Raw genomic sequence first — 17798 nt, forward strand, 5'->3', positions numbered from 1 at the left:
TACGTCGTTTGTTTGATTCCTTAGCTCAGTGGTTCTCAACCTGTGGAGATCGAACGACCCTTTTACAGGAGTCGCCTAACACCATCGGAAATATGTGTTTTCCGATGGTCTTAAGAACCGAGACACCCGCCTCCAGGCGGATCCCCCACATGTAGATACGCCCACGTACGAGTACCCGACGTTATGACATCATCGCGCCAACCCCATCACATACATCCCGTACAAATACACAGGGTTGGTACCATAATGTACAGTACTTATGCGGACACATATGTAGCCAGCAACTACTGTGTAGAGAGCAGCTGTTGTATAGAAAGCAGTTGCTGTGTTGAAAGCAGGGCTGCCGAGTCGGTAAAAAAACACTCGACTCCGACTCCGGCAAAATTAAATACCAAGTCATTATATGGAGACAGAAACGCTCATAGGGAGATATGTACTGTACAGTACGGTACTCTACTCTGAACAGAGCCCGGGCGTTTGCCCAAATATTTTTATAGTTAGTATTTTTAATATTTAACTTACATTAATATTTATTTGTATAAAGAAAAACTAATTTTTAACAAATATTTAATAAGAGGAGAAAGGGGGACAAGAAAATTCTACATTTACATATCTTTATTCTACAGCATTTGCACTTTAATTTCACCCTTGCAGAAAAGTTAGTCCAACTAAAAAGTGTGCGATCTAGTTACTTCAGCCTCTTGTTCAGAAAAGAAATATATATATACTTTTTTGACAGTTTTATCAATTAGTCTGGCTCATTCAGAAAAATAGAGTACTTATTTAGAGCAAAGATAATAAAAAAAAAAAATGATTGAAAAATATTCAAGTTCAATTTGGTCAAAATACCGTATATTCCGGCGTATAAAACGACCCCCGACTTTTGAGAAGATTTACCTGGGTTAAAATGTCGTCTTATACGCCGGAATATACGGTAATTTAACTACTAAAAACACAAATACTGTACTACAACGAAACTACATATTTAATAAATTAAATTGCTGCATTTTGTATTTAAAATAAATGAATTATAACAAAATACAAATACAAAACATTTTTAAAAATTAATAAGAAAATTTATTTTATATTTTCATTTTTTTTAAAAAAAACTAAATTACATTTATAATTTTGAATTTTATAAAATTGTTCTAAGAAACAAAATAGTTTCAATTAAATCTTCCTTCATAGATAGATGCCCTTAAATCAGCTGTAATTATTTTCAAAGCTGAAAATAATCTTTCCACGCTGACTTGTGTTGGGGGCATTGCTGTGACAGATCTGGCTGCATAGCGAAAATAATTTCTGGATAAATTGAAATAGCTTCTTTCACGTTCAATTTTGATAAACGGTCATACTTTTCTTTTTCAATTAGCCCATTTAAAAAATTTTATTCAAATTTTATTTTTTCAATTTCTGCTGGTTTAGTTTCTTGATTTGTTAAACGTCTTCGCTTCACTTTGAGACGTTCTAAACTATCCAAATATGCTTCGAAATCAAGCTCTTTTTTGGAGATGATTTCGAGTTGTCATTACATTTATTATTTTTATTTTCATCTTTTGATTCATAAATGTTAGGTAACTCAACCTTTTCAAGCGAATAGTTATTTCACGAAGTTTTTCTTTCCCTGAGGCAATTTGATTGTCATTTAGTGAAATTCGATTCATTGGATCAACGTAAATAGCGGCTAACGAAATTTTATTGTCTAACAACTGAATCTCTCTTTTTCTCATTGAAGGTAAAATCGCATTAGCAACAATTGCTCCAGTTTTGTCGAGCTGATGCATCAAAGTTTTCCACTGTAAGAAAAAATTTCCAGGTGTCAAATCTTCAGCTTGTAACAGGTTAGGTTAGGTTAGGTTAACATTAGGATAACAGTATAAGGGTATGACAAGACGGTCTCTAATTTTTCTGTTTGTTTCCATTGGTTTTCAGTTAATGAAACACTTGGAATATCAGGGTCTTCAAGAAAGGTTTTCAATTCGAGCAACCGCTTAACCATTAAATAAGTGCTTCCCCAGCGAGTAGAGTGATCTAAAATAATTTCTTTTCTAGCACGCATTCTCAGAATAGCATCTATTTTAGGGGTTCTAGGTACGCTAGCTACTTGTCTTAATTTTGTAATGATTTTAGCTACCTGAGAATCTTTTAATCCATCTCTTATTGCTAATTGCAACGTGTGAACAGCACATCGCATATGTTGGATTTGAAACATATTGAGCGCTTCCTCCACAATATCATCTAAATTTTTCTATTATAGGCTCGATTTGTGTGTCACTGGCGAATACTTCATCAATGTTTTCTAATGCATTTTCATTACCTTGATTCATATTCTCAGTTATTTTTAGCATATTTGAAGCATTATCTGTTACAATATACAAAAAGTGCTCCTTTATCCTTCATCTTAAAATCTTCTAATACCTCTTGAACCAACTTCTGCAGATACTCTCCTGTGTGATGAGCCATAGTGTCTTTTACTGCTAATGTCTTCGTAACAATTGTATTATTCTCATCAATAAATCGAACATTAATTGCAAAATAATTCACTCGATGACGAGTGCATGCATCCATTTTAATAAATATCAAGCGATCCTTCGGTCTTTTTCGAAATTCATTTTTTTTCAAAACAGCCTATTCAATTGTAAGCCTTCTGATGTTTTATCTATTTAGTTAAACTCCAAGTTTTCTCGCCATTTCGCCGTTTAAGCTTAAAAAGGCTGGTCGTGAAAAAAAGATTAAGGGCACACTATCTTGCACCACCATTACAATTCTGAGATTTTTAAATTTTTCACTCGTCATTGTTACTGTAACGTTATCCGAAGCAAAGAATTTGCACACTTGTGTTTGTACTGAACTAAATTTTTGGATACTTTCCAGTGGCGTGCCGTGACATTTGATGATAGAAAAGCTGTGTTTCTGTAAGACGCCGACTTACAGGGACAATCAATTAATTGCGCTTCAGGGCCCGTTCGTATTCGTTTGTTCGATAAGCCAGTAAAAACTGTATACTTCTTTAAATGCATTTTTAATAGATTATCTGACCTACTTAATAAATAAGAAAGTTCAATATAATTACCTCCGTTATTAGATTCAATAAATTTCCTATGCCCTCTAAATACCAATTCTTGCTTTGAGAAAAAACATATAACATCTATTAATTTAGATATATCTATTAATCGTAATTATCTTGTTATAATTTTCAATATTTATTTTATATTGTCTATCAATGTTAAATTCTATTCCGCTTTGATTTCCAAATTGCTTCACTTTTACGAAAGAATCGTCATTCTTCATAAATTTTATCGTCAAAATGTCGAAATTTTTTGTTGACGTATTTATATTTAATTTAGGCATTAGTCTTTCTCTTTTAATAATGTTTTCTTTTTCATTATATGGTCTTGAGCCTAAACTTTTTTAAAATAAATTTTTGAATCACTAGCCACGATATAAAGGCTAAAATTAAAATTATCAGAAAAACTTACTTGGTAAAACAAAATGTGTGACGAATATACATGCCTAGTACAAAAAATTCTTCAATTGTGTGAATATACTTTTAAAGAAACTTATAATTAAATATAACTTTGTGAAGAAACGTACATAAAAATAACAAAAATATTCTTTACTTTTTAAATCTTAAAACAATCCACTTAGTGAAATAGCTCCCTACGAGTGGCTAATGAATGGAATCAGAGACGGTCCAGGTAGGTATGTGCGTGCCAAATCCCGAGGGTGCCGATACCGGTCAATGTCAAATGCCTGTCGCATCACTAGTATATATCAAAGGACGCGACAGGGTTGTTGTAGATTTTAAACGTTTCTCACCATAGCTGTAAAAATCTAAATACGTTAAACTTAACAGATTGTCCGTCGTTCGTTTTCTAACTAATTCGTTTTAGAACCGAGTATTCACGGAAATTTCCAAAATTTACAACTTTTCGGTCATTCTCATTGAAATGGAAACATTTCTGTCTTTATAACATCTACTATTACGAAGAGATCAGACCCCGCTGTACTCGGCAAGAGAGTGGTTCGGTTAAGCTTCTGTTTAAGTAAAATTTCGGCTCTTTCATCAGGGTTTTATATATGTTTCTAATTCCCTAATCGCTTAATTATTTAACTACTACTTAAGTAGAAATAAGTTGAAACCGGTTACTTTGTACCTGAATATCTGTAGTCTTGGGAAAACAGTGGAAAGACAAATTTTTTATGACAACGGATATATAAATCATAAATTTAAAGAAAATAAATTCTAGAGCTTATTTTTTGTACCATTGTACGTCTCATTCATTAAATTTGGTTGTAAATGATGCTGCCAAAGTAACAGATAATTTTTAACATTGTACTAGAATTGTACACGTTTTTTCTGCATCCCCTTACAGATGGGACATACTAAATCGTAATATCACCAGTTTAACATCGAAATCCGTAAGTAATGTAAGATGGAAGAGCGGAATAAACGCGGAATAAATATATCAAATATTTTAATGGATTTTTTAAACTCCTGTCAACTATACAGAACTATCATAAAAACAGGCCAGTAAATTCCTATCGGTTGGGTTAAGTTATAAATCTAGTCTAGGGTGGGCAACCTTTTTTATAACATGGACCAGAATAAATTTTACGTTTTTTCCGCGGGCTGTAGTAGTCAATTGACGCCTTCTTGTGACTTGTAATTTTTTTAGTCTGCAAATATGAAATAAATAAATAAAAAGTTAATTACTAGATTTATTTCTCTTATCGTTTTCGAAAATTACAAAGAATTGGAAACTAGTTGTTTTTCCAATTTAATAATCTATTAAAGATCTCGCGGGCCGGATAGAAACTTTTTGCGAACCGTAGCTGGCCCGCGGATAGACTAGATCAACGGTGTTGCCCACCGTTGATCTAGTCTACTCATGATCAGTGGTGATATTCGAAATACTTAACAAAGGGTTCACTAGCAGAAAATTTTTCCCTGACAATCACCGACAACGAAATGAAAGTTTTGGCTACAAATAAATACAATACCTTTTCTTGCGATATATCTAATAATCAGTGGCGTATTTGGAACGTAACGAGCCCTGGGCGAAGACCAGGTAACAATAGTATATTATTGCTGTCAACCTTTTTTTTTAGGCAGAGAAATTTTTCACCCCGAATGGCACTGCTGATAATAGACAGATGTCATCATCTCTCGAAATACAATGTCCTTTTTATTTCGCTGTCCATAGCCCGACACGTGTTCCACAGCCATCTTGTATTATCTCGCGCGCGTGAGATTGTGGGATCTCTCTTATGACTGGATCTAGTTTCAAGAACTCTCTTGAATCGATCGCGATTAAACCTCGTTTCGGTCGAGATTGAAACGGTCGAGAGAGATCGCACCAAGACATAGTCCCCGACCTTGCTCACAATCTACATTGAAATGCTCGGTGCGAACGGGTATAAGGCTCTAGTTTAGTAGTATTACAGAGTATAATACGTATATTTTAATATATTTTTTTAAAAAAACAAACCACTGAGAAATGTTCCGTGTGTTTAACAAGGTTCGGAAACTGAAAATTTTAACAACTGGTTCGGCCGAACCTGTGCGAACCCGCTGAATATCACCACTGCTCATGATTCACATAATCGGGCGAGGGCGGCCGAATATCTAGCAGGCAAGCGGCTAACAGGCCACAACCGGTCCGGGATATAACATTAGAAGCTTTATGTGTGAAGCATCCGCCAGCTAAAGCGGGTGACGTTGGTGCTCTGTAAAGCGCATGCGCCAATGCCTATAATCTGGCTGCTTGGAAGTTGACAGACAGGCGGCTAACAGCTCAGAACCGGTCCGGGATATAAAATTAGATGCTTTATGCGTGTGTTGCTTCTACCGGCTAAACCGGGTGAGGTTGGTGCTCTGTAAACCGCATGTGCTAATGCCTATATAATCTGGCTGATTGGAAACTGACCCGGTTTCGACACTCCTTCCGCCACCGAATTATTCGAATATACAATAGCAATCTTATTGTTTTTTTCACATGTAGTATAGAAATTTGTAATAAGATACATAACGCAGTTATAATAAAATATTAATTTCAATTAATGCAAAGTACGTTAAAATATGAAAATTTATATTTATATAATACAAGGGAAGGTCATTGAAAGGTGGAATCGGTGCTTCCATCGCTTCCAATGACGGCACGCCACTGGTCAAAAAATAACCTCAGAACGCAGATCGGCATTGCCATTCCAAAAGAAGGCATCCGGGAGATACGGCGGCTCCTCGATGCCTGCAGCGTTTTCACGGCCGAAGCGATCGGCATCCAGAGAGCGATCATGCTCGCCACCCCATTAAACCGACCAACTGTCATTTTCTCGGATAGCCAAGCTGTATTGCTGGCTATTGCTAACGTATCTTTCTCCTCTGCGGCGATTATTTCGGACATCGCGGCTGCTGTCAGTACGTTCCCCGCTCCCTGGATCTCTTCTGGACCCCCGGTCATTCGGGCGGCGGCCCTCAGGAATAAAGGGAGGGAGCACCTTAGGCCATTTGACAGGTGGCCTTACCAGCTAGCTTCGACGCGCGGGATGGAGACGCTTCTGGCGAAGCTCCGGACAGAGACGGCTCCCCTCAACGGGTTTTTGTACTCGAGGGGGCTACACCCCACTAACGGGTGCCCGCATTGCGGGGACGAGGAGACTACGGCGCACTACTGCTGGCATTGCCCAAAGTACGCGGCGGCCCGCTGGAACTTGGGCCGGAGCATGTCGTTGGACTTTACCCTAGTCAGGTCTTTGGACCCGCTTTACTGGCCGAACGCGGTCAACAATCCAAAAGCTCACTTAGCAAGCCTTGAGATGTACAGTACAGTACAGTACATAATACGGACAGGCCACTTCTCGTAGGGAGGTGGCGCCGTCTATCGGAGAAAAGGCGCATCAAGGCCAGAATCTCCATGTAAACCGGAGGAGAAGTACAGAAGAAAGCAGGCGGCAGCACTTGTTATCTGTATGATTGTGTAACATGTGATTACAAAATGTGAATTTTCAGTTTCGTTTTCGAATTACTGTCGTGGAATTCTATATTTAAAACACGCGTTTCGTTGTTAAAATATATTGGAACAAAGTGTAAGTAATTTTTATTAATAATGAAGCCTAATTTTAATTGATTTTGTCTATTTCTGTTGACAAATCAGATAAACAGGTATCGATACACTCGTAACGAATACATATAGTAAATTAGTTTGAATTTAAAAATCTAGTAATGTGAGGTAGATAATAAGGACTATAAGCACAAACACTCGGGTATCAATGGAGTACATTTAATAAAAATGGAAAGGGGTGTACATTAAAATCGATTACATGAGCAATTAACATGAAATAACCAAAATGCATTTCGGACTATCGGAATAGTCCCTCTTCAGTTGGTATACATATATAATAAAAGGGGTGGAGGCTATAATACTTAAAATTATACAATACAAAGAAATTGTTACAAAGGTATGATTATTTAACAGTAAATGGGTGTAGAGAAGACATGCTTAAGTGGCTTCATAATGTTACATGGTAGCTTGACGTAAGGGTTACTAATATAAACAGTATTAAAATTAGCTGAATGATAAGGTAATGATGTTATACAAAATAAATTATATCTACATACCATAACAGTAGTAACATGGAGTTTGAAGGTGGTGTAGTGCTACTTTGTACTTAATTATTTACGATACACAAAACAAGGCTGCATACAAAAAACTTAAATTTAATATGTAGGCCTACATGAGATATGGCTCAATTGTACAAGTCGAACGTAGAGGCACGAACACGAGCGTCTAGAGCAAGGTACGAATCCAAAGTGAGGTCAGAGGTTAGGTTGCTGGTTTGTTAAGTTCAGGGGTCCTCCTGGTGGTGACTTTTGAATTTAGGACCAAAGCTGTCGCCACAGTGGCATTACTACAAGGTGCAGAGCAGTTACGAGGGAGGTGTGGTATAAGCAACATCTGGAGAACAAGTGGTGACCAACAACTTAATGGCCAGCCTTTATTCCATCACCCCTTAATAAACCAGATGTCAGTGTTAAGTCTATAGATTTCATCATTTCATAGATGAGGGTTTGTTCTCAAATATCGACTGGGATCTAGGCAAATTATTCTAATTGACAAATTATTCTGAAATTATTTTAATGTTTATTTAATAGCAATTAAACAGAATATATACAAAAATATTCTGTCAAATTCTTTAAATTAGAATATGTAGTGTTTGTAGAAAACCTTACTTGAACCAAATAATTGGAGTAAATTGTTTCTTAGGTGCAAACGTTTTTGACGCCCCTTCTGGTCTCTTCCTGCATTTGCACCCAAGAAACAATTTACCCTGGTTATTTTGTTCAAGTAAGAAGGTTTTCTATATATACAACCTGGTGTATTCAGTAGTTGAATAATGTAGCGTTTGTTTTAGTATTGATTTTAATACATACTTTATATCAAAGAATCTGTACTTTGAGGAATTATAGTTTGAAATTAATTCATTAAATATTAAAAATTTATCTTAATAAAACAGAGAACTCCTCTGATTTCAGCACTGGGGTGAAATCTATACTATCCAGAACCTATAACTGGTGTGTAATACATATATACTATATATATATACAGGGTTCCTACGCACCTGGAAAGTCAGGGAAAGTCAGGGATTTTTATTAGTTTTGGAAAAAGTCATGGAAAGTCAGGGAATTTGTCAAAAACTGTCAAAAAGTCAGGGAATTTGTCTCCTTAACTGCCTTGTTGATTTCGTTTGCTGAATATGGCTGACTAAGCGTAGCCATCTGCAGGCGGCAAGAAGTAATGCTGCAATCTTTAATAAGAAAATATACCAGAATCCGTTTTGAATCTGAAATGGCTCTTTTCACCGTTCTGAAGCCATATAATTTTACAGTTGTGGATTAATAACAGGATAAACTACTATTATGTAATAGTGTTTAATTTTTAATTTTAATAATTCAGCGATTATAAAAAGATGAATTTGTTAATTAGAATAAAAAATAACTAATTAAAAATTAGTTTACAAACTTTTAAAACTTGAAATCGTAATTTATTAGATTGTTCACTTCAAAATAGCTAAATAGATCAGTAAAAATCCGTGATTTAATTGTTTTTCACGTTTAAAACATTACTATACAACATAAAAAATTATAAATAGCTACCCGACATTTACAGTAAAATGCTGGCGCCGACTAGTAGTTTTTTACATTTGTTGTTACAACTTTCCTTGAAAAGAACTGTACTGCAAGCGTATTTTTCCCCCTCTCCCGTTAATTTCCGCAACTTCGATACATAGTTTAATAATTAGTTTAACAGAAATGATGTTGGGTAACAAATATCCACTGATTTTGGCAAATTTAGGCATCGTACTTGTAATAGATATACTGTAGTTATCGTTTTGAAAATCATCTAGGTAATCCGATAGTTTAACCAATGTTAACTTGCTTATAATTAATTATAAATTTAAAAGCTGGTAAATTTTAAAAAAATGAATTAAATTACTAAAAAATTAAAATAAATTTGATTATCTTTTGTGCGAAACAACAACAAAACAATTTTTATAGTTATGTTGCAAAAGAAAAAGATTTGTAGTTATGATTCTATGCTCCGAACTTCTATATTTTATTAACATATAATTGTAATTTCGTTTGATGTTTATTTCTGTACACTCAAACCTGTTTTTGTGCGGTATATGAAAATTTCAATCAAATTGGAACATAATTGACTTCTGTAAAATTTTTTAAAACTCTATTGGATGTTTTCTATGACATCAAGTTTTTTTCATTTCTTATTAAGTAAAATTTTTTTCTCTTACCTTTTTTTCGGTCCCCTCTATTTAATAGCATAAAAATCAGAAATATTGTGTTAAATGTAGACTGCAGGTGTGAAATTTCACGCCTTGTTAATAAAAGAATAACACTTCCTGCAGCTATATTTATCAAATAAAAGTATTTTTAAAATACTTTTAACTTTTTATATAGTTTTTCTGTAAAACCACTTTTTGGGAGGGTGTTTATTTCGTGGGAATTATTTCCTGGCAAATTTTTTAAATGTTAGATTCGTATTTAAGTGGAAACAATTGATATAAAAAATAAACTTCTTAGAGGATTTTTACCCCATTAGGGATTGCAGAAAAAGGCCCAAGGAGTTAAAAAAGCAATTCCTAGTTATTTCGTACGATTTTGAGTTATTTTCCACGTGAGGCTTTTTTATGTGGTCCCTATTCATCGCATAAAAAAAATACTTTTTGTGTTGCGAAAACTATTTTTTATAGCTACTCGTGAAGTTTCCTGCGATTTTTTTTTTTTTTTTTTTTTTATGCGTTTTCTTTTATGTGGTCCCTATCCACCGCACAAAAACAGGTTTGAGTGTATTTATTTTATTTTATTTAAATTCTATACATTTTAAGAATCCTAATTTTCGTAATACTATGACGTCATAGGAATACAAGTCTCACTAAAATAGAAAAATGTAAAAAAATTAAATTATTAGATGAAAAAAAGGAATGAGTAAAAATTTTTTTATAGAAACTTGAGAAATAGTCAAGACAGTGCAGCTCTCAAGATCGATCATTTGGATTGGAGTTGAATTTTCCATTGTTTGAAAAGATGATGAATACTTCTGTGAACTCTGATTCTTCGATTGACGTAAGTAAATCGGAGAATCCATTAGATCCCCAGATCCCCATCATAAAGCGTGGGTGATGGTCCGAAACCAATCCAGGGAACGATTGAGGGCCACCTTTTCCTTCCACAAATTAACAGTTGCTTTTCAAAAGGAGGACTTTTCTAACTCAGGAAAAACACGAGTGATATATGTTAGTGCTAGACATCAAAACAGAAATCAAATGAACTTTCTTTTCTGGATCGTTCACTGAACATTGCTCCAGATTTCACTTCTGCCACTATGAACTTAAGACGAGAAACAAAGACAACGTTAGCTATATTGTAAGCATATTTTTACAATAAACGGGTTAAATGGTAAAGAGGTGTCTTCGTCCGTCTGTACCATGTTTCCCACATACTTATTAGTCCCTCGACTTTCCTGACGTTGAGAGAATTAACTTTATTCCCTTTATTTTCCCAAAGGGAAAGAGTCATCATATCTCACAAGTGAAACGTAAAATTTCAAATCTTATGTTCTAATTGATGTTTGAAATTATGTTAAACCTGAGGAAGGCTATTTAAGATTGCTGAAAACATTAGTTCATTTATTAAAATTTGCTATAAAAGTGAGAAAGATGGTTTGTGATATGATTTGCAATAATTATAAGATTTGTAATTAAGGGTTAAAATAGATAAATTTTGTCTGCATTCTTAAGAAAATTTTATGCAAAGACAAAATTTAATGCGAAATTAAATAATAAATAAAAATTATTAAAAATAATTATTAAAACTCTGGCCTTTACACTGAAACCAAAATAAAAATGGCGACAACGAAACATTTTTTTTCTTTTAATGAGTTGCCAATTCAGCTAATTTTTTGCTAGATTTAGTGGATTTGTTAGAGAAGCTATAGTAAAAACTTACACCTATCCCTCTTTATATACAATCTATTTTTATGCCATTTTGAAATAATGTGGTTGACAAAAGAAAACTATTTCTTTTTTTACATGATCGATTTTTTTTATGAGGGAACAAATGCTTTATTTGAAAATTTTTAAATTTAACTTTTTGTTAAAATTATGTTGCTGTTTAAAAAAAGTTACTCTTTTTGTTGAAAGATTTTAAAATTATGTGTTTCTAAGTCAAGAGTTCATTTTAAGTACAGTACAGTACTATTTGTATATCAAAGCATAAAATCAACAAACAGTATTCTATCTTGTATTTACTAGATTTACATACAAATAATATTGATAAATGATGATAAAATAAAAAGCTCATGTTTCATTTGTAAATTGCTTATTTTTTCATTACATTGAAGTTGTGGATTCTATCATACATTTTTCTACAGGTTGTATGCATACTGTGTTTTTTTAATGTGGCAGTCTTTGAAACATACAACTAGGCAAAAAGAGGGATAGATATACTCGATGTTCGCAGTAAATAAAATGCTGTTTTATTATGTTGATATTCCACACCGTAAGAAATGTGAGGGTCAGGGAATTTGGACAAAGTTGGTCAGGGAAAGTCAGGGAATTCAAAACAAAAATTTGAGTAGGAACCCTGTATATATATATATATATATATATATATATATATAGTGCGGTTGACAAACACTTTCGAGCTATCACTTTGCTCTTCCTCAGGTCAACTGGTTCCCTGGATGGAGTGTACATTGTTTAGTAGGATCAGGTGTCTTTTGGTGAAGCGGGTCCTTCCTGATATGCGTGGTTGTGTGCTGGATGGGGGGTTGGCATTCAAAAGGGATTGCCATGCCTGAGACAGAGTCATCTCCTCCTTCTGGTTGACACACGTGGCTGTCCAGCTGGTGTTGTAGATGGCTGTGGCCTCAAGCCAGCTGAGTTGCTCTTGGTGGGGTGTGTTGACTATAACAGCAGCTATTTTGAACTGTGCCTCAATCTCTGTATCCAACGCATATGTGGCCAGGGCTGTGGTAAGTCTCCCGTGTCGAACATCAGCTTGGTACTTCTGCAAATGGGTATTTAATGAACGCCTGGTTGAACTGATGTACCATAAGTCCTCGTTTCATCTGTGGTTTCTGATTGGGATAAATAGACCCCAGGGAGTCTGGTGTGATGGGGGGGAGTCTTTTTCATTGCGTAGGATACGGAAAATCGTAGGGCATCTTCTGTATGCTATTCGTATCTCGTGTTGGCTGGCTATCTTCCTATGTACAGTCTTAAGGTATGGGTTGAATGTGATGGGGACCTGTGGAGAAGCATCTGGCTGTGAGTCGGCATTATTTGCGGTGGAAGCATCCTTCAGGCGATGGTAGCATCCGATCAGGTGGCATGTGATGGTCGGGAACTCGTGCTCGGTTGCAATCTGTTTAATGCAGGCTAATTCTGTTGCTAGGGCTTGCTTCGTTGACGAGTGCAAGAATGCCCTTCTAACTAGAGCGTTGAAGGTGGTTGCCTTGTATGAGAATGGGTCACACGAACCAGCTGGTATGTACATGGGGGTAGCAGAGGGTTTGTGGTATATGGATGTGTGGATGCTGGGTCCTACAACACTTATTTTTATTTTTAAAATTTCGCTGGATGAAAATATTTTTTTATATAAAATAAAAAGACAGTCGCTTCCAAAAAATAATTTTTAGTGGATCACCATTTATTTCCTTACATTGTTCAAGAATAAAAACTTTAGGACGACCCGACCTTCCTTTTTAGGCTTCACGGCCGCCCAAGAAACAATTCTATAAAACACAGGAAAAACTCCAATTAAAATTATAAAAATTTTCACAAATATTGGAAATGGTGACCTTACGACGTCTTGAGTTGCATCCATGTCTTCCAGTCGGGATTTTCGGACCTTATATCCACTTGTAAATTTGCGCTGTAAAATGTAGATTATCTTGTCCTCCCTCTGGCGGCGAATTATTATTAAATTTTTTAGTTTTAAAATTTCGCTGGATGAAAATATTTTTTATATAGAAATAAAAAGACAGTCGCTTCCAAAAAATAATTTTTAGTGGATTACCATTTATTTCATTATACATTTTATTTTATATAAAAAAATATTTTCATTCAGTGAAATTTTAAAACTAAAAAATTTAATAATAATTTGCCGCCAGAGGGAGGACAAGATAATCTACATTTTACAGCGCAAATTTACAAGTGGATATAAGGTCCGAAAATCCCAACTGGAAGACATGGATGCAACTCAAGACGTCGTAAGGTCACCATTTCCAATATTTGTGAAAATTTTTATAATTTTAATTGGAGTTTTTCCTGTGTTTTATAGAATTGTTTCCTGGGCGGCCGTGAAGCCTAAAAAGGAAGGTCGGGTCGTCCTAAAGTTTTTATTCTTGAACAGTGTAAGGAAATAAATGGTGATCCACTAAAAATTATTTTTTGGAAGCGACTGTCTTTTTATTTTATACTTATTTTTATGTCAAGAAAATGGCTTCCTCCGTGCTGGTTTGTTCCATTTCAACCATCAGATCGAAAGGGTTGTTGTTGATGGTTTGCACGAAGGATGCCATGTCAGGGATCTCTCTCCACATGATAAGAATGTCGTCTGTGTATCTTTTATAGAATAGGATGTTAGGAAGGAAAGGTGGGAGGACCTTATTCTCAAGTTGTCTGACGACCATTTCACAGAGGTCCCCCTGACATCAGGCTACCCATCGGTACACCTCTCTTCTGTCGGTAAATAGTGTCGTCAAACTTAAAAACGGAGTCGTAACACATGAGATGGGCCATCTCGAGTATCTGTTGGTGTAGCATACTGTCTTGAACTAGATTAAATAGAAAATTTCTAAGGGAGTAGAAGGCTGGGGGGAGTTCCATTGAAGGGTACATAGATTTGAAGTCCAGGACAGTCATAAATCGTGGCGGGGAGGGTAGATCTTGCAGTTTCAATATGATTTAATAATACTCTTTGTGTTCTTAAATCATGTGCATATTCCACTTAAACCAGAAAACATTGTTTTAGATGTTGGAATCACTGACATAGATGATGGAAGAGTTTGTTGAAACATAGTAACAATTTTGTTACTATGTTTCAATTTACCCTTGCCATTTTCTAAAATATTATGAATCTGTTTGCATGTAAAATGAAAATGGCATAACTGCTTCCATATACAGTATGTTGCTCGTCTAAGAGTGCTTTCATTACATCATATGCCTGTCCAGAGTTCAACAAGTCTCTATAATCACTCAAGTGAAGAAGAATTTCCCTGATCAGTTGGAAGATCAGTTAACTTTCAACCATTTTCAGGCTAATTTAAAAAATAACATTTATAAAACTTGCATAAACTTTTATTTTTTAAATGAGTACTTATGTGTTTTACTTCTTTAATTTCAATGTGACTAGCCATGAGACAGATCCATTCAATAGTACGTAAATGTTGTTCCCAGAGCAACGTACTTCATAATGGACGACCCCAACAGTAATACTTTCGCATAGTTTTCTTTAAGTCATGATTCTTCACTAATGTGTATGGAGAATATGAATATTTTGTTTACTTGCCACAGAAAATTATAAATTTTAAGTTAATTTTGGCAATTTAATTTATTTTTATGTTTTATTTGTGTATTTTTTATTTTTTATTTTAACAATCTTATATTACCTTGCCATGCTGCTACTTCCAGCATTGTGAAAAGTACTTTGGTAGCACAACCACTAAGAGTGGTCAGGTTCTGTGTTATAAGTAGATGTACCAGCTAAAAATAATTTAGAAATAATACTTTAATATTTTTAGAAACTAAATTACAAATTCAGTCTTATTCAATACTAGTAATTTTTTATAAATCCATCTTAATAGGACTTTATGCCCTCATACTAATGTTTAAATTTTACAAGCCCCATATAACACAGTAGTTGGGTTCTGAAAAAGTGAGTGCAATATTATGTAAAATTATGGTATGCAGTATTATGGTATACAAAACAAAAGATTATTACAAAATGTAGGATTAGGTTCAAAAGTGAGCAAAAGTATACAGTGGGTGATCGGTTAACGAACATAATCCGTTCCAAGACTTTGTTTGCTATGCAAATTGTTCGTTAACCGATTATCAATTTTACCATAGGTTTTTATAAGAATTTGATTAATTTGTTCTGGAAACTCCAAAAAATAAAAAATATATACTTTCTTACTATGTTTATTTATATGTAATAATAAAAATACATATATACACAGTCTTGCATTTTTATTAGTCATGTTTTTTCCGTTTGTGGGGGTTAAAGAATATATCTAATGTCGATTGCTTTTCTCTCTTCTTCAGGAGTTTTCAGAAGTAATTCATGGCATTGTAATTGTAGAGATCCCTAAGCCTATTAACCTCAACCTGGTTTGGATGCCATTCTAAGACTGTTGTTCTGACATCCTCCCACTTCTTCAAAAGATATTTAATAGCAGATGTTTGCATTAATTCTCTTTTTCAGAAGAAAACATATCTCACTGAGTTTCTTGGTGTTCATTCAAGAGTTCTTGGCATTCTTTTGTTGTCAGATCAGTTTCAGATTCCATTATGAGCTCTTCAATGTTCTTTATTTCTCAGATGTGATTTTTGTTGCTCCTTTAGCTGCTCGTGTCTTTTTGATTATAAAGTATCTTTCTTAGATAAGATTGAACTATGGCCTAATGTAGACCTGTTTAAGCCATACTGCCCAGCAACGTCAGACATCTGCCCACTCTCATCTTTCAAAAATAAAAACCGACACAAAACTTAATGTGTGCCTGTCTGACAGTCTCACAAATACTATAAAAGAATTGTTTTTGTCAGAAAAATAAAAGGCTGGAATTACAAGGGAAAGTTTCAAAGTTTGGAGGTGTTAGGGTTAAGATCTTTTGTCATTAACTTCAGTTTCGATATGCTGATGATAATTTGTTCGTTCACAGCACAGGATAGGATGACCAAATTATACATACTAGCAATGTCTTCAAAAAACTTAACACGGTGATGTAGAATTGCTCTGCTCATGTCTTGCACTGCCTATTCAAAATTTAACCAGCATGTGTGTTCTTTTTTACATATTCTAATTCAAACAAATTGAAGTTATTGAAGTTATTCTTATAGACATAAATCACAAAGCAGTTGACTGCACAGAGAAAGAACAAAAAAAAAAACTAAGACTAAAAAAAACGGGGATATTAATTTTAAAATATCAGGATGAGATCTCGCGCTCTTCTCACGAGCACTAACGTTGAGGAGTTGTTAAACACGGACATCTAACAGGTTCTACCTCTTTTGTATTAAAGAACACATCAGACCAACCAATAAGGGTGAGGCCAGGTGGACAAAGTGCAGAAATACTAGATTTTAAAAGAAAGGTAGGGAAGTTAAGAACACAAGGCTTGATCAAGCTGCAGGTCTTTAGAGCAGAGGGATTCATGAACACAAATACAATATAGACCACTCAAAACCTACTACTGCCTGTCAATATATGCATCTGAAGATGGGTCTGATAAGCTGGGCCTGTTGTAATTTAGTTTCTATGTGGTATAGAAACTAAATTACAACAGGACCAGCTTATCAGATCCTCTGCAAATTACCACATTAGGCTTTTAGAATTCCTTGAAATGTTTAAAGCCAGCCTTAATTGCAATTGCATCAACTCCAAGGATGAAATACAGCTATTGAAAACCTGGCAGGCATGATCTGTCATAGCCACAGTGATGTAGAATTGCTCTGCTCATGTCTTGCACTGCCTATTCAAAATTTAACCAGCATGTGTGTTCTTTTTTACATATTCTAATTCAAACAAATTTTTTAAACATGAAGCCAGAATCATGTGGATTCTGGAAATGTTTGTGATGTTCTGTATTCTGTTTCTCTGTTGTTGCTGGAAACTGAAGAAATTTGCTGTTATCTGAAGACAATAGATATGTCCATTGTTGATGAAGCACTTTTATTTAAAATTAATTATTGCAGTAATCGTAATGAATGAAACAAAGTAAAATATGAATAGAATATTATATAATGTGTATATATATATAAATGAGGATGTGTGTTTGTTCGCTATACATCCCTACAAATACTTCTAATTAATATCATGTTGTACAGTACATCCCATCCCAAATTATCGATTGAATTTTTATATATCGATTACTTTCTGTCTACATTTGATTGCTGGCTTTACATCTATTGGAAAAAAATTTAACAAAATAATTAACTAAATGTAATTCTTACCAAAAAAATATAATTTAAAAAAAAATATATATTATATTCACCAA

General features: G+C 34.5%; 1 protein-coding gene across 1 annotated transcript in view; it reads left to right on the forward strand.

Moving 5' to 3' along the window:
• Positions 1-6993: 6993 nt before the first annotated feature.
• The window catches only part of LOC136984887 (caspase-8-like), a gene marked incomplete at its 3' end in the record, with an annotated part of 38334 nt that continues 27529 nt past the window's right edge, over positions 6994-17798 (forward strand). Inside the window, 2 exon segments of the mRNA XM_067282032.1 lie at positions 6994-7089; positions 10523-10642. Of these exon segments, the coding sequence (XP_067138133.1) occupies positions 10604-10642 (39 nt within the window).

Source organism: Centruroides vittatus, unplaced genomic scaffold, assembly GCF_030686945.1.
Source record: "Centruroides vittatus isolate TY-2023 unplaced genomic scaffold, ASM3068694v2 contig_936, whole genome shotgun sequence".
NCBI lineage: Eukaryota > Metazoa > Arthropoda > Arachnida > Scorpiones > Buthidae > Centruroides > Centruroides vittatus.